We start from the raw sequence: 14,849 nt of genomic DNA, 5'->3' as shown, positions 1-14,849 counted from the left end.
AGAGTCTGCCTGCCGATGCAGGGGACACGGGTTCGTGCCCCGGTCCGGGAAGATCCCACATGCCGCGGAGCGACTAGGCCCGTGAGCCATGGCCGCTGAGCCTGCGCGTCCGGAGCCTGTGCTCCGCAACGGGAGAGGCCACAACAGTGAGAGGCCCGCGTACCGCAAAAAAAAAAAAAAAAAAAAAAAAAAAAAAAATGTTTGAAAGCCATAGCTGTAAGTAAAGTGCCTTGCACATAATAGGTACTGAACAGATACTACTAGTTCTTTCATGCAGGTTAGAAAATCTCCACTCCTTTCTCTCCCACATGAGGCTCCCTTCCAATCAGTATATTGAAGTGCTATGTTGTTTTTCTTCAACTCCTTTATTGAGATATAATTCACATACCATACAATTCACCTATTTAAAGTGTACAATTTAGTGGTTTTTAGTATATTCACAGAGTTATGCAGCCATAATCACAATGCAATTTTAGAACATTATCATCACCTTCAAAAGAAACTCTACCCATTAGCAGTCGAATTAACTTGTTTTTGAATTGTTTCCATTGTTAATTAGAAGTTAAACTAGGGGTAAGTTAACACATCAAGAAGAGCAAAATGAATCTAATGTCTGTACCTCCATAAGTCAGTGAACCATGTTTCTTCATTGATTTATGTAGGTACAGACATTAGATTCCATTATGGCATTTAGCCTACTTAATTTTATATATTAAGTCACTAAAGACTTGATTCTTTACAGTTTTCACTTCTAGAAGTTCATTTATCTACTTTTATAACTTTTAAAGATGACTACTTGATCTGTATATCCTGCTCTTAGCTTAGACATTCAACAAATATTTTATCAAGTACTTGTTATGAGCCAGGTGCTGTGTTAGACTCCTAGGGTTAAACAATTAATTAGACACACTTTAAGGAGTTCACAGTTTTAGAAGGGTAACAGGTAAACCAAAGACAGTAATGTCGTGTGATTATTATTATGGAGAAGTGTACAGAGTGCTGTCAGTACACACTTAAGGGATTAATAAATTCTCCCAGTGAAGAAGATTGGGGGAGGGGCAGGAAAGGGAAAGAACAGAGACTGAAGAGTTACAGAGACGCTGCAAAGAGGCTGGACCTTGAAAAATGAGTAGAATTCACTGGGCAGGTGATGGAGGAGAAATACATTCTAAAAAAGCTAAGAGTGTATAACCCAAGCCTAATCCTTGAGGATTAAAAGCATACATTACGTTTATTGAAAGTCAGTGAGTTAATTGATGTGACTAGAGGGAACTGAACCTAGTGAATAGTGATAAAACAGAAAAGTTGGCTGGAGCAGATTGTGAGGGCCCGAAAGTCAGCCTAACACCTTATTTTATCACCTTCCCCCTTCCATTCCTAGCTTTACTCTACAGATAATTAGCCTTTCCCAATCTAATATTTATGTTAACATAGTTCCTACTACTATTATCCTAGTTCCCCAGGAGTTATCTTTGACTTTTTTCACTAGCTTCCTTCCCATATACATTCTCATGTTAATTATTAAGTATCTGTCTCTTCCTTTCCATTCACACAGTCACCACCATTTTCTCTTTCCTAGGATCTCCTTTCTATTTCTTTTGTTCATTTTTGATATTACATTTTCCCATTCCTAGGACTTTACCTCTCATCTACTTCGTTATTCAAAGTAGCTTTATACAGTAGTTAAAATGGTTCCTGTATCAGGGAATCTGAAGAATATGAAGAGCCATTTATAAAAAGGAAAACTCTGACAGAGTTTATTAACTCTTATCTAGACTTCACTAATAAGGAAGTTCTCCATGTACTGGTTATATTGAGTGAAAACAAGGGACAGAAGAGTATAGTATATTACCTTTTGTGGCAGAAAGCAGAGGGATCTTAGGGTATAGATACTATTTGCATAGAGAAAGTGAAAAACTATAGGAGAAATAAAGAATATCCAAAGAAGCAGGTGGAAATTAGGTGGAAAAGGACAGGAGTGAAGACAGGTCTCAATGTATTTACCTTTTCATGTTGTTTGGATTTTCAAACGGAATATTTCATCTGTTTAAAGCTCTGGCCTTGTGTGCCACTGCAGGGGAGTGGGATCGAGGGACTCTGGTTGATTGCCTGTTGCCTCATATATGAAATCACTCCTGAGTCTGCCACTCAGATCTGTCCACTCTGATTATGCCTTGGTATGATCCCTTTAACTGAAATGAACTCTGTCTATCCATGTCCCCAAACCACTTTCAAAACAATTCAAAACTCGTCGCTTCCTTCTCCACAATTGGTTAATTATTTCATTCTGTCATCTGAACTTAATATATTTATTTATATTCTATATTTACATTTTGGTTCTTTGTTGGTATCTCATAAGTATTCTCATTTATTTCATGAATGGTTTCTACTTAGATTGGTAATACCTTCAGTAGTAAAGCATGTTCTTTTCTCTCGTCTTATTTGAAGCATAATTTAATAGATACTCGGTAGTTTTTATTTACCTCGGATTATCCTAACATGTTAATTTCATTTGGATAATTTTAATCAACAAATTTTAAATTAGAAAAGCTGCCATACAGAAAAACTAAGTTTGACTACTTTTCCATTATCTAAACTTCAAAGTATTAAGTAGGAAAATATTTTATTTAAAAACCATTGAAAATAATTAGGGTAACTTTCTGGTTAAGATGAAAATATCTGAATTTACTCACTAAAAAAGTAAACGTAACATGACCACTTGATATTAATTTGCATGGAATACAGTGTTATTTGTATGCTAGTTACTAATTAATACAATAATTGAGATTTGTGTGGTTTTTTGTCTTTGCTAATATATGACATGCAGAGTTAATTCTGAATTTATAAGTAAAATATGATAAATATAATAGTCAATCTATCTTTTTTTATATTAACAATGTCAAAAGTAAGAAACTTTAAATTCTACTAGGAAATGAACATTTGTTTTTCAAATTGATCATAGAAACTTGTAAGCTGAGAGTCCTTTAGTATGTTTTTATTACTTGATGTATTCTAATCAGACACTTATTTTGAAACAGGCAAGAAAATTGGATGTATATTTTGAATATGAAGAAAAAATAATGAGCAAAACTACTCTGGATAAATCGCTTCTAGATATAATATCAGACCCTGATGGTATGTACCATGAATTTGAGGTTAATGTAAGTTTTACTTCTGATGAATCCAGCATTTTCAATTTGAGTAAAATCTGAATAGAATCATTGTTTTTCTCACAATCTTTGCTATTAATGAGATAATTAAATGAGCTATTTCCTGTTGAGAAATTTGTAGCATAGCAGTTACTAAGGTAGAAAAATGATTTACATTTTATTTTATTGAACTTTTCTTTGATGGTATGTAAGTGCTTTTTTGGGGGGAGGGAGGTATTTAAGCACTTTTTATATTCATTTGTTTAAAGTGATACATTTAAAGCTCAATTTCTGCTGGCTCCAGGAAGATTTGAAGGTAAAATATTCAAAGCCAGCATCTCTAAGTGATGCAGTTTCTAATTACTTTGGTTTCACCCTAAAGAGTTTCCTAAAACGATGTATCTAAAACTGAATTTTGTTTTAAATATTTAGGGAATTCACTTTTCTTTAAACACCTTTATTGGAGTATAATTGCTTTACAATGGTGTGTTAGTTTCTGCTTTATAACAAAATGAATCAGCTATACATATACATATATCCCCATATCTCCTCCCCCTTGCGTCTCCCTCCCACCTTCCCTATCCCACCCCTCTAGGTGATCACAAAGCACCGAGCTGATCTCCCTGTGCTATGCGGCTGCTTCCCAATAACTATCTACTTTACATTGGTTAGTATACATAAGTCCATGCCACTCTCTCACTTTCTCCCAGCTTACCCTTCCCCCACCCCGTGTCCTCAAGTCCATTCTCTACGTCTGCGTCTTTATTACTGTCCTGCCTCTAGGTTCTTCAGAACGTTTTTTTTTTTTTTAGATTCCATATATATGTGTTAGCATACAGTATTTATTTTTCTCTTTCTGACTTACTTCACTCTGTATGACAGTCTCTAGGTCCCTCCACCTCACTACAGATGACTCAGTTTCATTTCTTTTTATGGCTAATATTCCATTGTGTATATGTGCCACATCTTCTTTATCCATTCATCTGTTGATGGACACTTAGGTTGCTTCCACGTCCTGGCTATTGTAAGTAGAGCTGGAATGAACATGGTGGTACATGACTTTTTTTTTTTTTTTTTTCATATATGGCCTTTATTATGTTGAGGTAGTTTCCCTCTATGCCCACTTTCTGGAGAGTTTTTATCATAAATGGGTGTTGAATTTTGTCAAAAGCTTTTTCTACATCTATTGAGATGATCATATGGTTTTTCTTCCTCAATTTGTTAATATGGTGTTTCACATTGATGATTTGCATATATTGAAGAATCTTTGCATCCCTGGGATAAATCCCACTTGATCATGGTGTATGATCCTTTTAATGTGTTGTTGGATTCTGTTTGCTAGTATTTTGTTGAGGATTTTTGCATCTATATTCATCAGTGATATCGGTCCGTAATTTTCTTTTTTTGTAGTATCTTTGTCTGGTTTGGGTATCAGGGTGATGGTGGCCTTGTAGAATGAGTTTGGGAGTGTTCCTTCCTCTGCAATTTTTTGGAAGAGTGTGAGAAGGATGGGTGTTAGCTCTTCTCTAAATATTTGATAGAATTCACCTGTGAAGCCATCTGGCTTTTGTTTCTTGGATGATTTCTTGCATCTTCTCGATCTTTGCCTCCATTCTTTTTCTGAGGTCCTGGATCATCTTCACTGTCATTATTCTGAATTCTTTTTCTGGAAGATTGCCTATCTCCATTTCATTTAGTTGTTTTTCTGGTGTTTTATCTTGTTCCTTCATCTGGTACATAGCCCTCTGCCTTTTCATCTTGCCTATCTTTCTGTGAATGTGGTTTTTGTTCCACAGGCTGCAGGATTGTAGTTCTTCTTGCTTCTGCTGTCTGCCCTCTGGTGGATGAGGATATATAAGAGGCTTGTCCATGACTCTTTTTGAATTATGGTTTTCCCAGGGTATGTGTCCAGTAGTGGGATTGCTGGGTCGTATAGTAGTTCTGTTTTTAGTTTTTTAAGGAACCATCATACTGTTCTCCATAGTGGCTGTATCAATTTACATTCCCACCAACAGTGCAAGAGGATTCCCTTTTTTCCACACCCTCTCCAGCATTTATTGTTTGTAGATTTTTTGATCATGGCCATTCTGACTGGTGTGAGGTGATACCTCATTGTAGTTTTGACTTTCATTTCTCTAATGATTAGTAATGTTAAGCAGCCTTTCATGTGTTTGTTGGCAATCTGTATATCTTCTTTGGAGAAATGTCTATGTAGGTCTTCTGCCCATTTTTGGATTGGGTTGTTTGTGTTTTTGATATTGACCTGCTTGTAAATTTTGGAGATTAATCCTTTGTCAGTTGCTTCAATTGCAAATATTTTCTCCCATTCTGAGGGTTGTCTTTTGGTCTTGTTTATGGTTTCCTTTGCTGTGCAAAAGGTTTTAAGGTTCATTAGGTCCCATTTGGGTTTTTTTTGTTGTTTTTATTTCCATTCCTCTAGGAGGTGGGTCTAAAAAGATCTTGCTGTGATTTATCTCATAGAGTGTTCTGCCTATGTTTTTTTTTCTAGGAGTTTTATAGTATCTGGTCTTACATTTAGCGTTTTAATCCATTTTAAGTTTATTTTTGTGTATGGTGTTAGGGAGTGTTCTAACTTCATTTTTTTACATGTAGCTGTCCAGGTTTCCCAGCACCACTTATTGAAGATGCTGTCTTTTCTCCATTGTATATTCTTGCCTCCTTTATCAAAAATAAGGTGACCAGGGCTTCCCTGATGGCACAGTGGTTGAGAGTCTGCCTGCCGATGCAGGGGACATGGGTTCGTGCCCCGGTCTGGGAAGATCCCACATGCCACGGAGCGGCTAGGCCCATGAGCCATGGCCACTGAGCCTGTGCGTCTGGAGCCTGTGGTCCGCAACAGGAGAGACCACAACAGTGAGAGGCCCGCGTACCGCAAAAAAAAAAGAAACAAAGAAGGTGACCATAGGAGCGTGGGTTTATCTCTGTGCTTTCTATCCTGTTCCATTGATCTATATTTCTGTTTTTGTGCCAGTACCATATTGTCTTGATTACTGTACCTTTGTATTGTAGTCTGAAGTCTGGGAGCCTGATTCCTCCAGCTCTGTTTTTCTTTCTCAAGATTGCTTTGGCTATTCAGGGTCTTTTGTGTTTCCAAACAAATTGTGCAACTTTTTGTTGTAGTTCTGTGAAAAATGCCATTGGTAGTTTAATAGGGATTGCATTGAATCTGTAGATTGCTGTGGGTAGTACACTCATTTTCACAATGTTGATTCTTCCAATCCAAGAACATGGTATATCTTTCTCTCTGTTTGTATCATCTTTAATTTCTTTCATCAGTGTCTCATAGTTTTCTGCATACAGGTCTTTTGTCTCCTTAAGTAGGTTTATTCCTGGGTGTTTTATTCTTTTTGTTGCAGTGGTAAATGAGAGTGTTTCCTTAATTTCTCTTTCAGATTTTTCATCACTAGTGTGTAGGAATGCAAGAGATTTCTGTGCATTAATTTTGTATCCTGCTACTTTACCAAATTCATTGGTGACCTCTAGTAGTTTTTTGGTAGCATCTTTAGGATTCTCTATGTATAGTATCATGTCATCTGTAAACAGTGACAGCTTTACTTCTTCTTTTCCAATTTGGATTCCTTTTATTTCTTTTTCTTCTCTGATTGCCGTGGCTAAAACTTCCAAAACTATGTTGAATAATAGTGGTGAGAGTGGACAACCTTGTTTTGTTCCTGATCTTAGAGGAAATGGTTTCAATTTTTCATCATTGCGAGCGATGTTGGCTGTCCGTTTGTCATATATGGCCTTTATTATGTTGAGGTAATTTCCCTCTATGCCTACTACAAGGAGGGTTTTTATCATAAATGGGTGTTGAATTTTGTTGAAAGCTTTTTCTGCATCTATTGAGATGATCATATGGTTTTTATTCTTCAATTTGTTATTATGGTATATCACATTGATTGATTTGTGTATATTGAAGAATCCTTGCATTCCTGGGATAAACCCCACTTGATCATGGTATATGATCCTGTTAATGTGCTGTTGGATTCTGTTTGCTGGTATTTTGTTGAGGATTTTTGCATCTATGTTCATCAGTGATATTGGCCTGTAGTTTTCTTTCTTTGTGACATCTTTGTCTGGTTTTGGTATCAGCATTATGGTGACCTTGTAGAGTGAGTTTGGGAGTGTTCCTCCCTCTGCTGTATCTTGGAAGAGTTTGAGAAGGATAGGTGTTAGCTCTTCTCTAAATGTTTGATAGAATTTGCCTGTGAATCCATCTGGTCCTGGGCTTTTGTTTTTTGGAAGATATTTAATCACAGTCTCAATTTCAGTGCTTGTGATTGGTCTGTTTACATTTTCTACTTCTTCCTGGTTCAGTCTTGGAAGGTTGTGCTTTTCTAAGAATTTGTCCATTTTTCCACGTTGTTCATTTTATTGGTATAGAGTTGCTTGTAGTAATCTCTTGTGATCCTTTGTATTTCTGCAATGTCAGTTGTTACCTCTCCTTTTTCATTTCTAACTGTACTGATTTGAGTCCTCTCCCTTTTTTTCTTGATGAGTCTGGCTAATGGTTTGTCAACTTTATCTTCTCAAAGAACCAGCTTTTAGTTTTATGGATCTTTGCTATCGTTTCCTTCATTTCTTTTTCATTTATTTCTGATCTCATCTTTATGATTTCTTTCCTTCTGCTAACTTTGGGGTTTTTTTGTTCTTCTTTCTCTAATTGCTTTAGGTAAGGTTAGGTTGTTTATTCGAGATGTTTCTTGTTTCTTGAGGTAGGATTGTATTGCTATAAACTTCCCTCTTAGAACTGCTTTTGCTGCATCCCATAGATTTTGGATCATTGTGTTTTCATTGTCATTTGTTTCTAGGTATTTTTTGATTTCCTCTTTGATTTCTTCAGTGATCTCTTGGTTATTTACTAATGTATGGTTTAGCCTGATGTGTTTATGTTTTTTACAGTTTTTTTCCTGTAATTGATATCTAGTCTCATAGCATTGTGGTCGGAAAAGATACTTGAGACAATTTCAGTTTTCTTAAATTTACCAAGCCTTGATTTGTGACCCAAGGTATGATCTATCCTGGAGAATGTTCCATGAGCACTTGAGAAGAAAGTGTATTGTGTTGTTTTTTTGGATGGAATGTCCTATAAATATCAATGAAGTCCATTTTGTTTAATGTATCATTTAAAGCTTGTGTTTCCTTATTTATTTTCATTTTGGATGATCTGTCCATTGGAGAAAGTGGGGTGTTAAAGACCCCTACTGTGATTGTGTTACTGTTGATTTCCCCTTTTATGGCTATTAGCATTTGCCTTAGGTATTGAGGTTCTCCTATGCTGGGTGCACAAATATTTCCAATTCTTATATCTTCTTCTTGGATTGATCCCTTGATCATTATATAGTGTCCTTCTTTGTCTCTTCTAATAGTCTTTATTTTAAAGTCTATTTTGTCTGATATGAGAATTGCTACTCCAGCTTTCTTTTTATTTCCATTTGCATGGAATATCTTTTTCCATCCCCTCACTTTCAGTCTGTATGTGTCCCTAGGTCTGAAGTGGGTACCTTGTAGACAGCATATATACGGGTCTTGTTTTTGTATCCATTCTGCCAGTTGTATCTTTTGGTTGGAGCATTTAATCTATTTACATTTAAGGTAGTTATCAATATTTATGTTCCTATTACCATTTTCTTAATTGTTTTGGGTTTGTTTTTGTATGTCTTTTCCTTCCCTTATGTTTCCTGCCTAGAGAAGTTCCTTTAGCATTTGTTGTACAGCTGGTTTGGTGGTGCAGATTTCTCTTATCTTTTGCTTGTCTGTAAAGGTTTTAATTTCTCTGTTGCATCTGAATGAGATCCTTGCTTGGTAGAGTAATCTTGGTTGTAGATTTTTCCCATTCTTTGCTTTAAATATGTCCTGCCACTCCCTTCTGGCTTGCAGAGTTTCTGCTGAAAGTTCAGCTGTTAACCTTATGGGGATTCCCTTGTATGTTATTTGTTGCTTTTCCCTTGCTGCTTTTAATATTTTTCTTTGTACTTAATTTTTGATAGTTTGACTAATATGTGCCTTAGCCTGTTTCTCCTTGGATTTATCCTGTATCGGACTCTCTGTGCTTCCTGGACTTCATTGACTATTTACTTTCCCATATTAGGGAAGTTTTCAGCTATAATCTCTTCAAATATTGTCTCAGTCCCTTTGTTTTTCTTTTCTTCTTCTGGGACCCCTATAATTCAAATGTTGGTGCATTTAATATTGTCCCAGAGGTCTCTGAGAGTGTCCTCAATTCTTTTCATTCTTTTTTCTTTATTCTGCTTTGCAGTAGTTATTTCCACTATTTTGTCTTCCAGGTCACTTATCCGTTCTTCTGCCTCAGTTATTCTGCTATTGATTCCTTCTAGAGAATTTTTAATTGTATTTGTTGTGTTGTTCATCATTGTTTGCGCTTTAGTTTTTCCAGGTCCTTGTTAAACGTTTCTTGTAATTCCTCCATTCTATTTCTGAGATTTTGGATCATCTTTACAGTCATTATTCTGAATTCTTTTTCATGTAGACTGCCTATTTCCTCTTCATTTGTTTGGTGTGGTGGGTTTTTACCTTGCTCCTTCATCTGCTGTGTGTTTCTCTGTCTTCTCATTTTGCTTAATTTACTGTGTTTGGGGTCTCCTTTTCGCAGGCTGTAGGTTCATAGTTCCCGTTGTTTTTGGTGTCTGCCCCCAGTGTCTAAAGTTGGTTCAGTGGGTTGTGTAGGCTTCCTGGTGGAGAGGACTAGTGCCTGTGTTCTGGTGGATGAAGCTGGATCTTGTCTTTCTAGTCAGCAGGACCACGTCCGGTGATGTGTTTTGGGGTGTCTGTGACCTTATTATGATTTTAGGCAGCCTCTCTGCTAATGGATGGGGTTGTGTTCCTGTCTTGCTAGTTGCTTGGCACAGGGTGTCCAGCACTGTAGCTTGCTGGTTGTTGAATGGAGCTGGGTCTTTGCGTTGAGATAGAGATCTCTGGGAGAGCTTTCGCTGTTTGATATTACGTAGAGCTGAGAGGTCTCTGGTGGACCAGTGTCCTGAACTCAGCTCTCCCACCTCAGAGGCACAGGCCTGACACCCCACCAGAGCACCAAGACCCTGTCAGCCACACGGCATGTGGCAGGCAAAGTAATGGTCCCCCAAAGACACAGACATCCACATCCCTGGAACCGCCTGGCTGGTGTGCGGCCATGGGGACCTGGAGCTGCCGGAGGGACAGGGCGGTGGCCTGAGGTGCACAGGGTGACCTAGTGTCCTTGGGGTCAGAGCCGGGCCATCTGCACCACCCGCACCGCCCAGCACGCCAGGGATTCCACCTGGGCTTGACAGGCGTCTGCACCCCGGATTCACGTCTGAGGCCCCTGGGAATTCACTTTTAGAGAAACTCTGTAGACAATCCCTTTATATTTATCTAAATATATGTTTGTTAGATTTTCTTAAAACAAGATATAACTATTTGTACTTAGGACATATAATCTAATCATTGTTTTCAATCATAATGATCATAAGATCTTCACAGGATTTTAGCCACTAAAATTCTCTAAACTTTACAGGCTTAATAATTTCAGAAGAGTTTTCAATTCAAATCTCAGCTCTTTTGAAAAATGAATAAAAAGCATATAAGCTCTTTAGCTTATATTTTACATACAAGCTCTTCGAGTAAATAATAGTGTTTTTTGAGTTATAGTTTTGGTGTGACTTTTAGATTTTATATCACGTTGGAAAGTAAGTTTAAAATTTTTTTTTACTTGTTTGTAATTAAAGGGTTCTATTCATAAAAACTTCTGAGAAGGCATAGTATTTCTCACACTTTTAAAAAGTTAGATTTGTGGGAAGAACATAACATTTTGAAGATATGTGTACTTTACAGTTAAAAATATGAAAGATACATATAAGTTCATCACTTACGAGCTATTCCTTGTTATTTACAATAAGTTTTGAGTAAAGTTGAAGCAATTAAGTGTGTTGATTAAAAAAAGCAATGAGAACCTTTCTTTTTCCTTTCCCTTACTTTCTCAAACCATTTATTATTAAAGATATTAAGTAGAGCAGAGCAAGGTAGGCATTCATGCAAAGTAGCAGTGTAGTACCACTTCAGCCCAGAACAAGATGTCAGAACCTGAGCAGGATGAGAAGGGCATCCACATATCCGGTAGAGGGAGGGTTGGTAATCCAGCATGAAGTGTCAAAGTCCAAGTGAAGTGAGTGGAGTGTCCACATGTAGGAGCAGTTATAAGGGTATAAGAGTCCTATCAGATTAAGGGGGGTGACCCTGCATAGGACAAACCAAACATTGGCTCAGGTGGGGTGAGAATTATAGCCAGGCATATGGGTGGGTCCATTGTAGAGAATCAGAGCCCAAGTGGAGGAGATAACGTCCATGCAGGCAGGGGGACAGTGGCAGAGATAAGATATTTGTTACATACAGGGGACTGGATAAATAAGTAAATATATCGGGTAATAAAAAGGGAGCCAGGTTTCCCACTGTCAGAAATGGAAGTTATAACTATGGAAATGAAGAAAACTACAATGAACCCTAGGAATATTGGATTGGAATTGGAGGTGCTGATGTAGACTTGGTGTTTTTGTTAAATACTTGCCAAATAGAGAAATAAATATAGATATACGTGTGTGTGTGTGTGTGTGTGTGTGTACACATATATATGTATTCCCTAACTCTGCCAACTGAGCAGGGCTAGGAGCAACAGTTCCCCAGTAGTAAAAATTTTAGCCTTATATATTCCACTTTCCACTAGGACTCATTGGAGTATGGTTGATTCCAGGGAGAGAAAGTACAAAATGAGCCTGAAACATTTTCTTGGGTCAGAAAGCAAGAAAAGTACTTAAAACATGATGGAACATGTCCAAAGGACCCAGACGTCAGCTTGAAGAGGCTATGCTCTGTGCTGCGGATATTAAAAGCACCAGCAGGAACCCACAGGCCCCTAAAACTCTGAGGGAGGGGAACCTGTCTCTCGTATCTTAGGAGCCGTTGTTCCAAGAGCCTACAGCAAGCCCCGTTCCTCTTTTTCTTTTTGTCCTCTAACTGCTTCGTCATAATTGCAGGAAATACACAATGGAGCAGGGTACCTAAAGCCAAAGCTTTCTGGCTGGAGCACTAAAAAGGGAAGGCCAAGGAAACTGGAAAGTACCAGGGAGACTGCAAAAGGAAGGAGCTCAGGAAAGCAACCCCATAAAGTTGTTTATGAATTCCTGGGCTCACCTCTGAGTTGTACGTGCATGAATCTGATCCTAAACCGCATTCCAAAGACTGAGAGGTGAAGGACTAGATGACCTCCAAGTTCCCGTACTGGCTGCTGGGCAGTGGGACAGATCCCAGTAGCACTGCAAACATTTTAAAAATAGAATCCATGATGGAAACGGCTCACAGAGGCTGGTAGGAGCTTTGGCCTGAACCCGTTGAGGCTAATTACCTGCTAAAACAAAAATATCAGCTTTCTCCTAGTATTTAAACAAAACCCTGAATCCAGTAACCTACTTCAGTATATCTAAAATACAATATTTATTTGTAAGCATGAGAATGTTGGAGAACCTGTCATTGATCTTTATTACCAGTCTTTGTCATATTTAGGGAGTAAGGATGATTTGAAGATAGAAAATCAATGGGTTATCAGTCAATATGTTTTGAAAAAATTATTCTTGTTTTTATTCTATAATAAAGTATAACAATTCTGAGTTCTTACGTATTGGGACACACTTTGAAGTGAGAATACCTATTGGTATTTGTTGAATAGTGAAACTGAGTTACCCATGACCAGTGCCTATCACTTTGCATCAAAGTACACCCAGTACTAAGGGAAAAATAAAAGGATTCTCTGGACAGTCTCGGGCTTTGGATAATAGAAGTAGTAGCTCAAAGGATGCACTGCAAGCAAGAAATTTCTCTGAAATCTTTTGTTTTGTCTTAAAATTTCAGGCAGGTATAATCTGCATAATACAATGGTGTTTATTATACTATAGACATGTGGTTTTTCCAAATCTTCATAGACCCTTCAGAAAGGGGAGAAATGTATATTTAGTGGCTCCAATTTCAAAAGTATGACCTTAGGCTCAGTTAGATGATTTTAGCCAGCAGGTTTTCATAACCCAGTACCTAACGGGACCATGCAACTGGTTTCCCAGGATAGTCCCATTTATATACCAGTTGTCCTTACATACTTATTACTAGCATCCCCCTTTTTATCTCAAAGGTGTACTATTTTAGAATTGTATGATTATCCTACCTATACCTTTTTGAGTTTAGATCTGAAACATAAATCACAACACTATAGACAGTTTGGAAGATAGAATAGAGATGCTTCCATAGCTTATCCCTGTAATCCCATAGTATTTAATCTTTTTCCGTATCTGTGTTTTACATGGTTGTAATTTAGTGCCTATAACGTTAAATCATTTGAATCAAGAACCTTAGTTTGTCTTGTCACATTTATGTATGCCTTGAGATTATAGTGTTGACTATAATACATAACAACCAGAATTATGAAAGTCTTTTTTTCCTTATCTATTTTCCCCTTTGTAGCAGGAACTCCAGAGGATAAAATGAGGCTGTTTCTTATCTATTACATAAGTGCACAGCAAGCACCTTCTGAGGTATGTCCTCTGTATTCAGTTATTGGGAGGAAGGGAGGATACTTGCTTCTTTCAGAAAATAGAAGTAAAAATCACTGTAACCAAGTTATTACTTCATTCCATCCTTTAAAAGAAAAACAATTTCGTAAGGCTAGTTCTATTTACTGCTGAATATTATAGCGGTATTTATTGTCACCAAGAGAACTATTTACTCATGAAATATCTCACCACTTTTAAGTTGTTAGAATATGAACTGAATTCATGACCAAAATTCTTATTTCTGGAAAATAACTATTCTAAACTAAGTTAACCAAGTTTGCTCTGCCTTTTGAAAGATTGATCTTATCATTTCTCATGATGTGATGATCCTAGAAGTTCCATTTCTTTGAACTATAGCCACTAATACTTATTTTCCTTACAAGGAATTTCGCTTTAACCTAAAGTAAAAGTTTGGTAATATTTTGCTGTTGTTTTAAAACTAATGTCGAGGGACTTCCCTGGTGGCGTAGTGGTTAAGAATCCACCTGCCAGTGCAGGGGGATATGGGTTTGATTCCTGGCCCAGGAAGATCCCACGTGCCGCAGAGCAACTAAGCCCGTGCGCCACAACTACTGAGCCTACGCTCTAGAGCCCGCGAGCCACAACTACTGAGCCCTCAACTACTGAAGCCTGTGTGCCTATAGCCTGTGCTCCACAACAAGAGAAGCCACCACAGTGAGAAGCGCCCGCACCGCAATGAAGAGTAGCCCCCCTCACCACAACTAGAGAAAGCCCACGTGCAGCAACGAAGACCCAACACAGCCAAAAATAAACAAACAAATTTTTAAAAAAAAACAAAAAAACTAATGTCCATTATAGAATATAGAGAAGTCACTTGGAGGAAAATATCTAAATTTCCAAAAGTTATATAAATATTGTATCAATAATTTCCTAAGATTAAACTTCAGATTCACATCTATCATTTGATCCATATAAAAATAAGAGAGACTGTATTGCAGTAAAAAAGCTACTTTTTATATCAGAATAAATTTCTAAGAATGATTGGAAAATCTATCTTCCTTTCTAGATTTTTTTCTCACTGGAAGAGTAGATTGTGGGATATTTTGTTGTTTTCTTTTTCTGTAAAAAA

General features: G+C 37.4%; 1 protein-coding gene across 5 annotated transcripts in view; it reads left to right on the top strand.

Moving 5' to 3' along the window:
• The window catches only part of SCFD1 (sec1 family domain containing 1), a gene marked incomplete at its 5' end in the record, with an annotated part of 133,274 nt that overhangs the window by 77,597 nt on the left and 40,828 nt on the right, over positions 1–14,849 (top strand). For all 5 annotated transcript variants that reach the window (XR_014296330.1, XR_014296331.1, XR_014296332.1 and 2 more), the window contains 2 exons: positions 3,039–3,135; positions 13,671–13,741. Coding sequence is in view for 2 of the 5 variants with exons in the window: in XM_082647827.1 (XP_082503953.1) it covers positions 3,039–3,135; positions 13,671–13,741 (168 nt within the window). The remainder of the gene's footprint in view (positions 1–3,038; positions 3,136–13,670; positions 13,742–14,849) is intronic.

The sequence above is a fragment of the Grampus griseus genome, assembly GCF_964374135.1.
Source record: "Grampus griseus genome assembly, chromosome: 2".
Taxonomy (NCBI): domain Eukaryota; kingdom Metazoa; phylum Chordata; class Mammalia; order Artiodactyla; family Delphinidae; genus Grampus; species Grampus griseus.
This window is presented reverse-complemented; position numbering and strand designations above follow the sequence as displayed.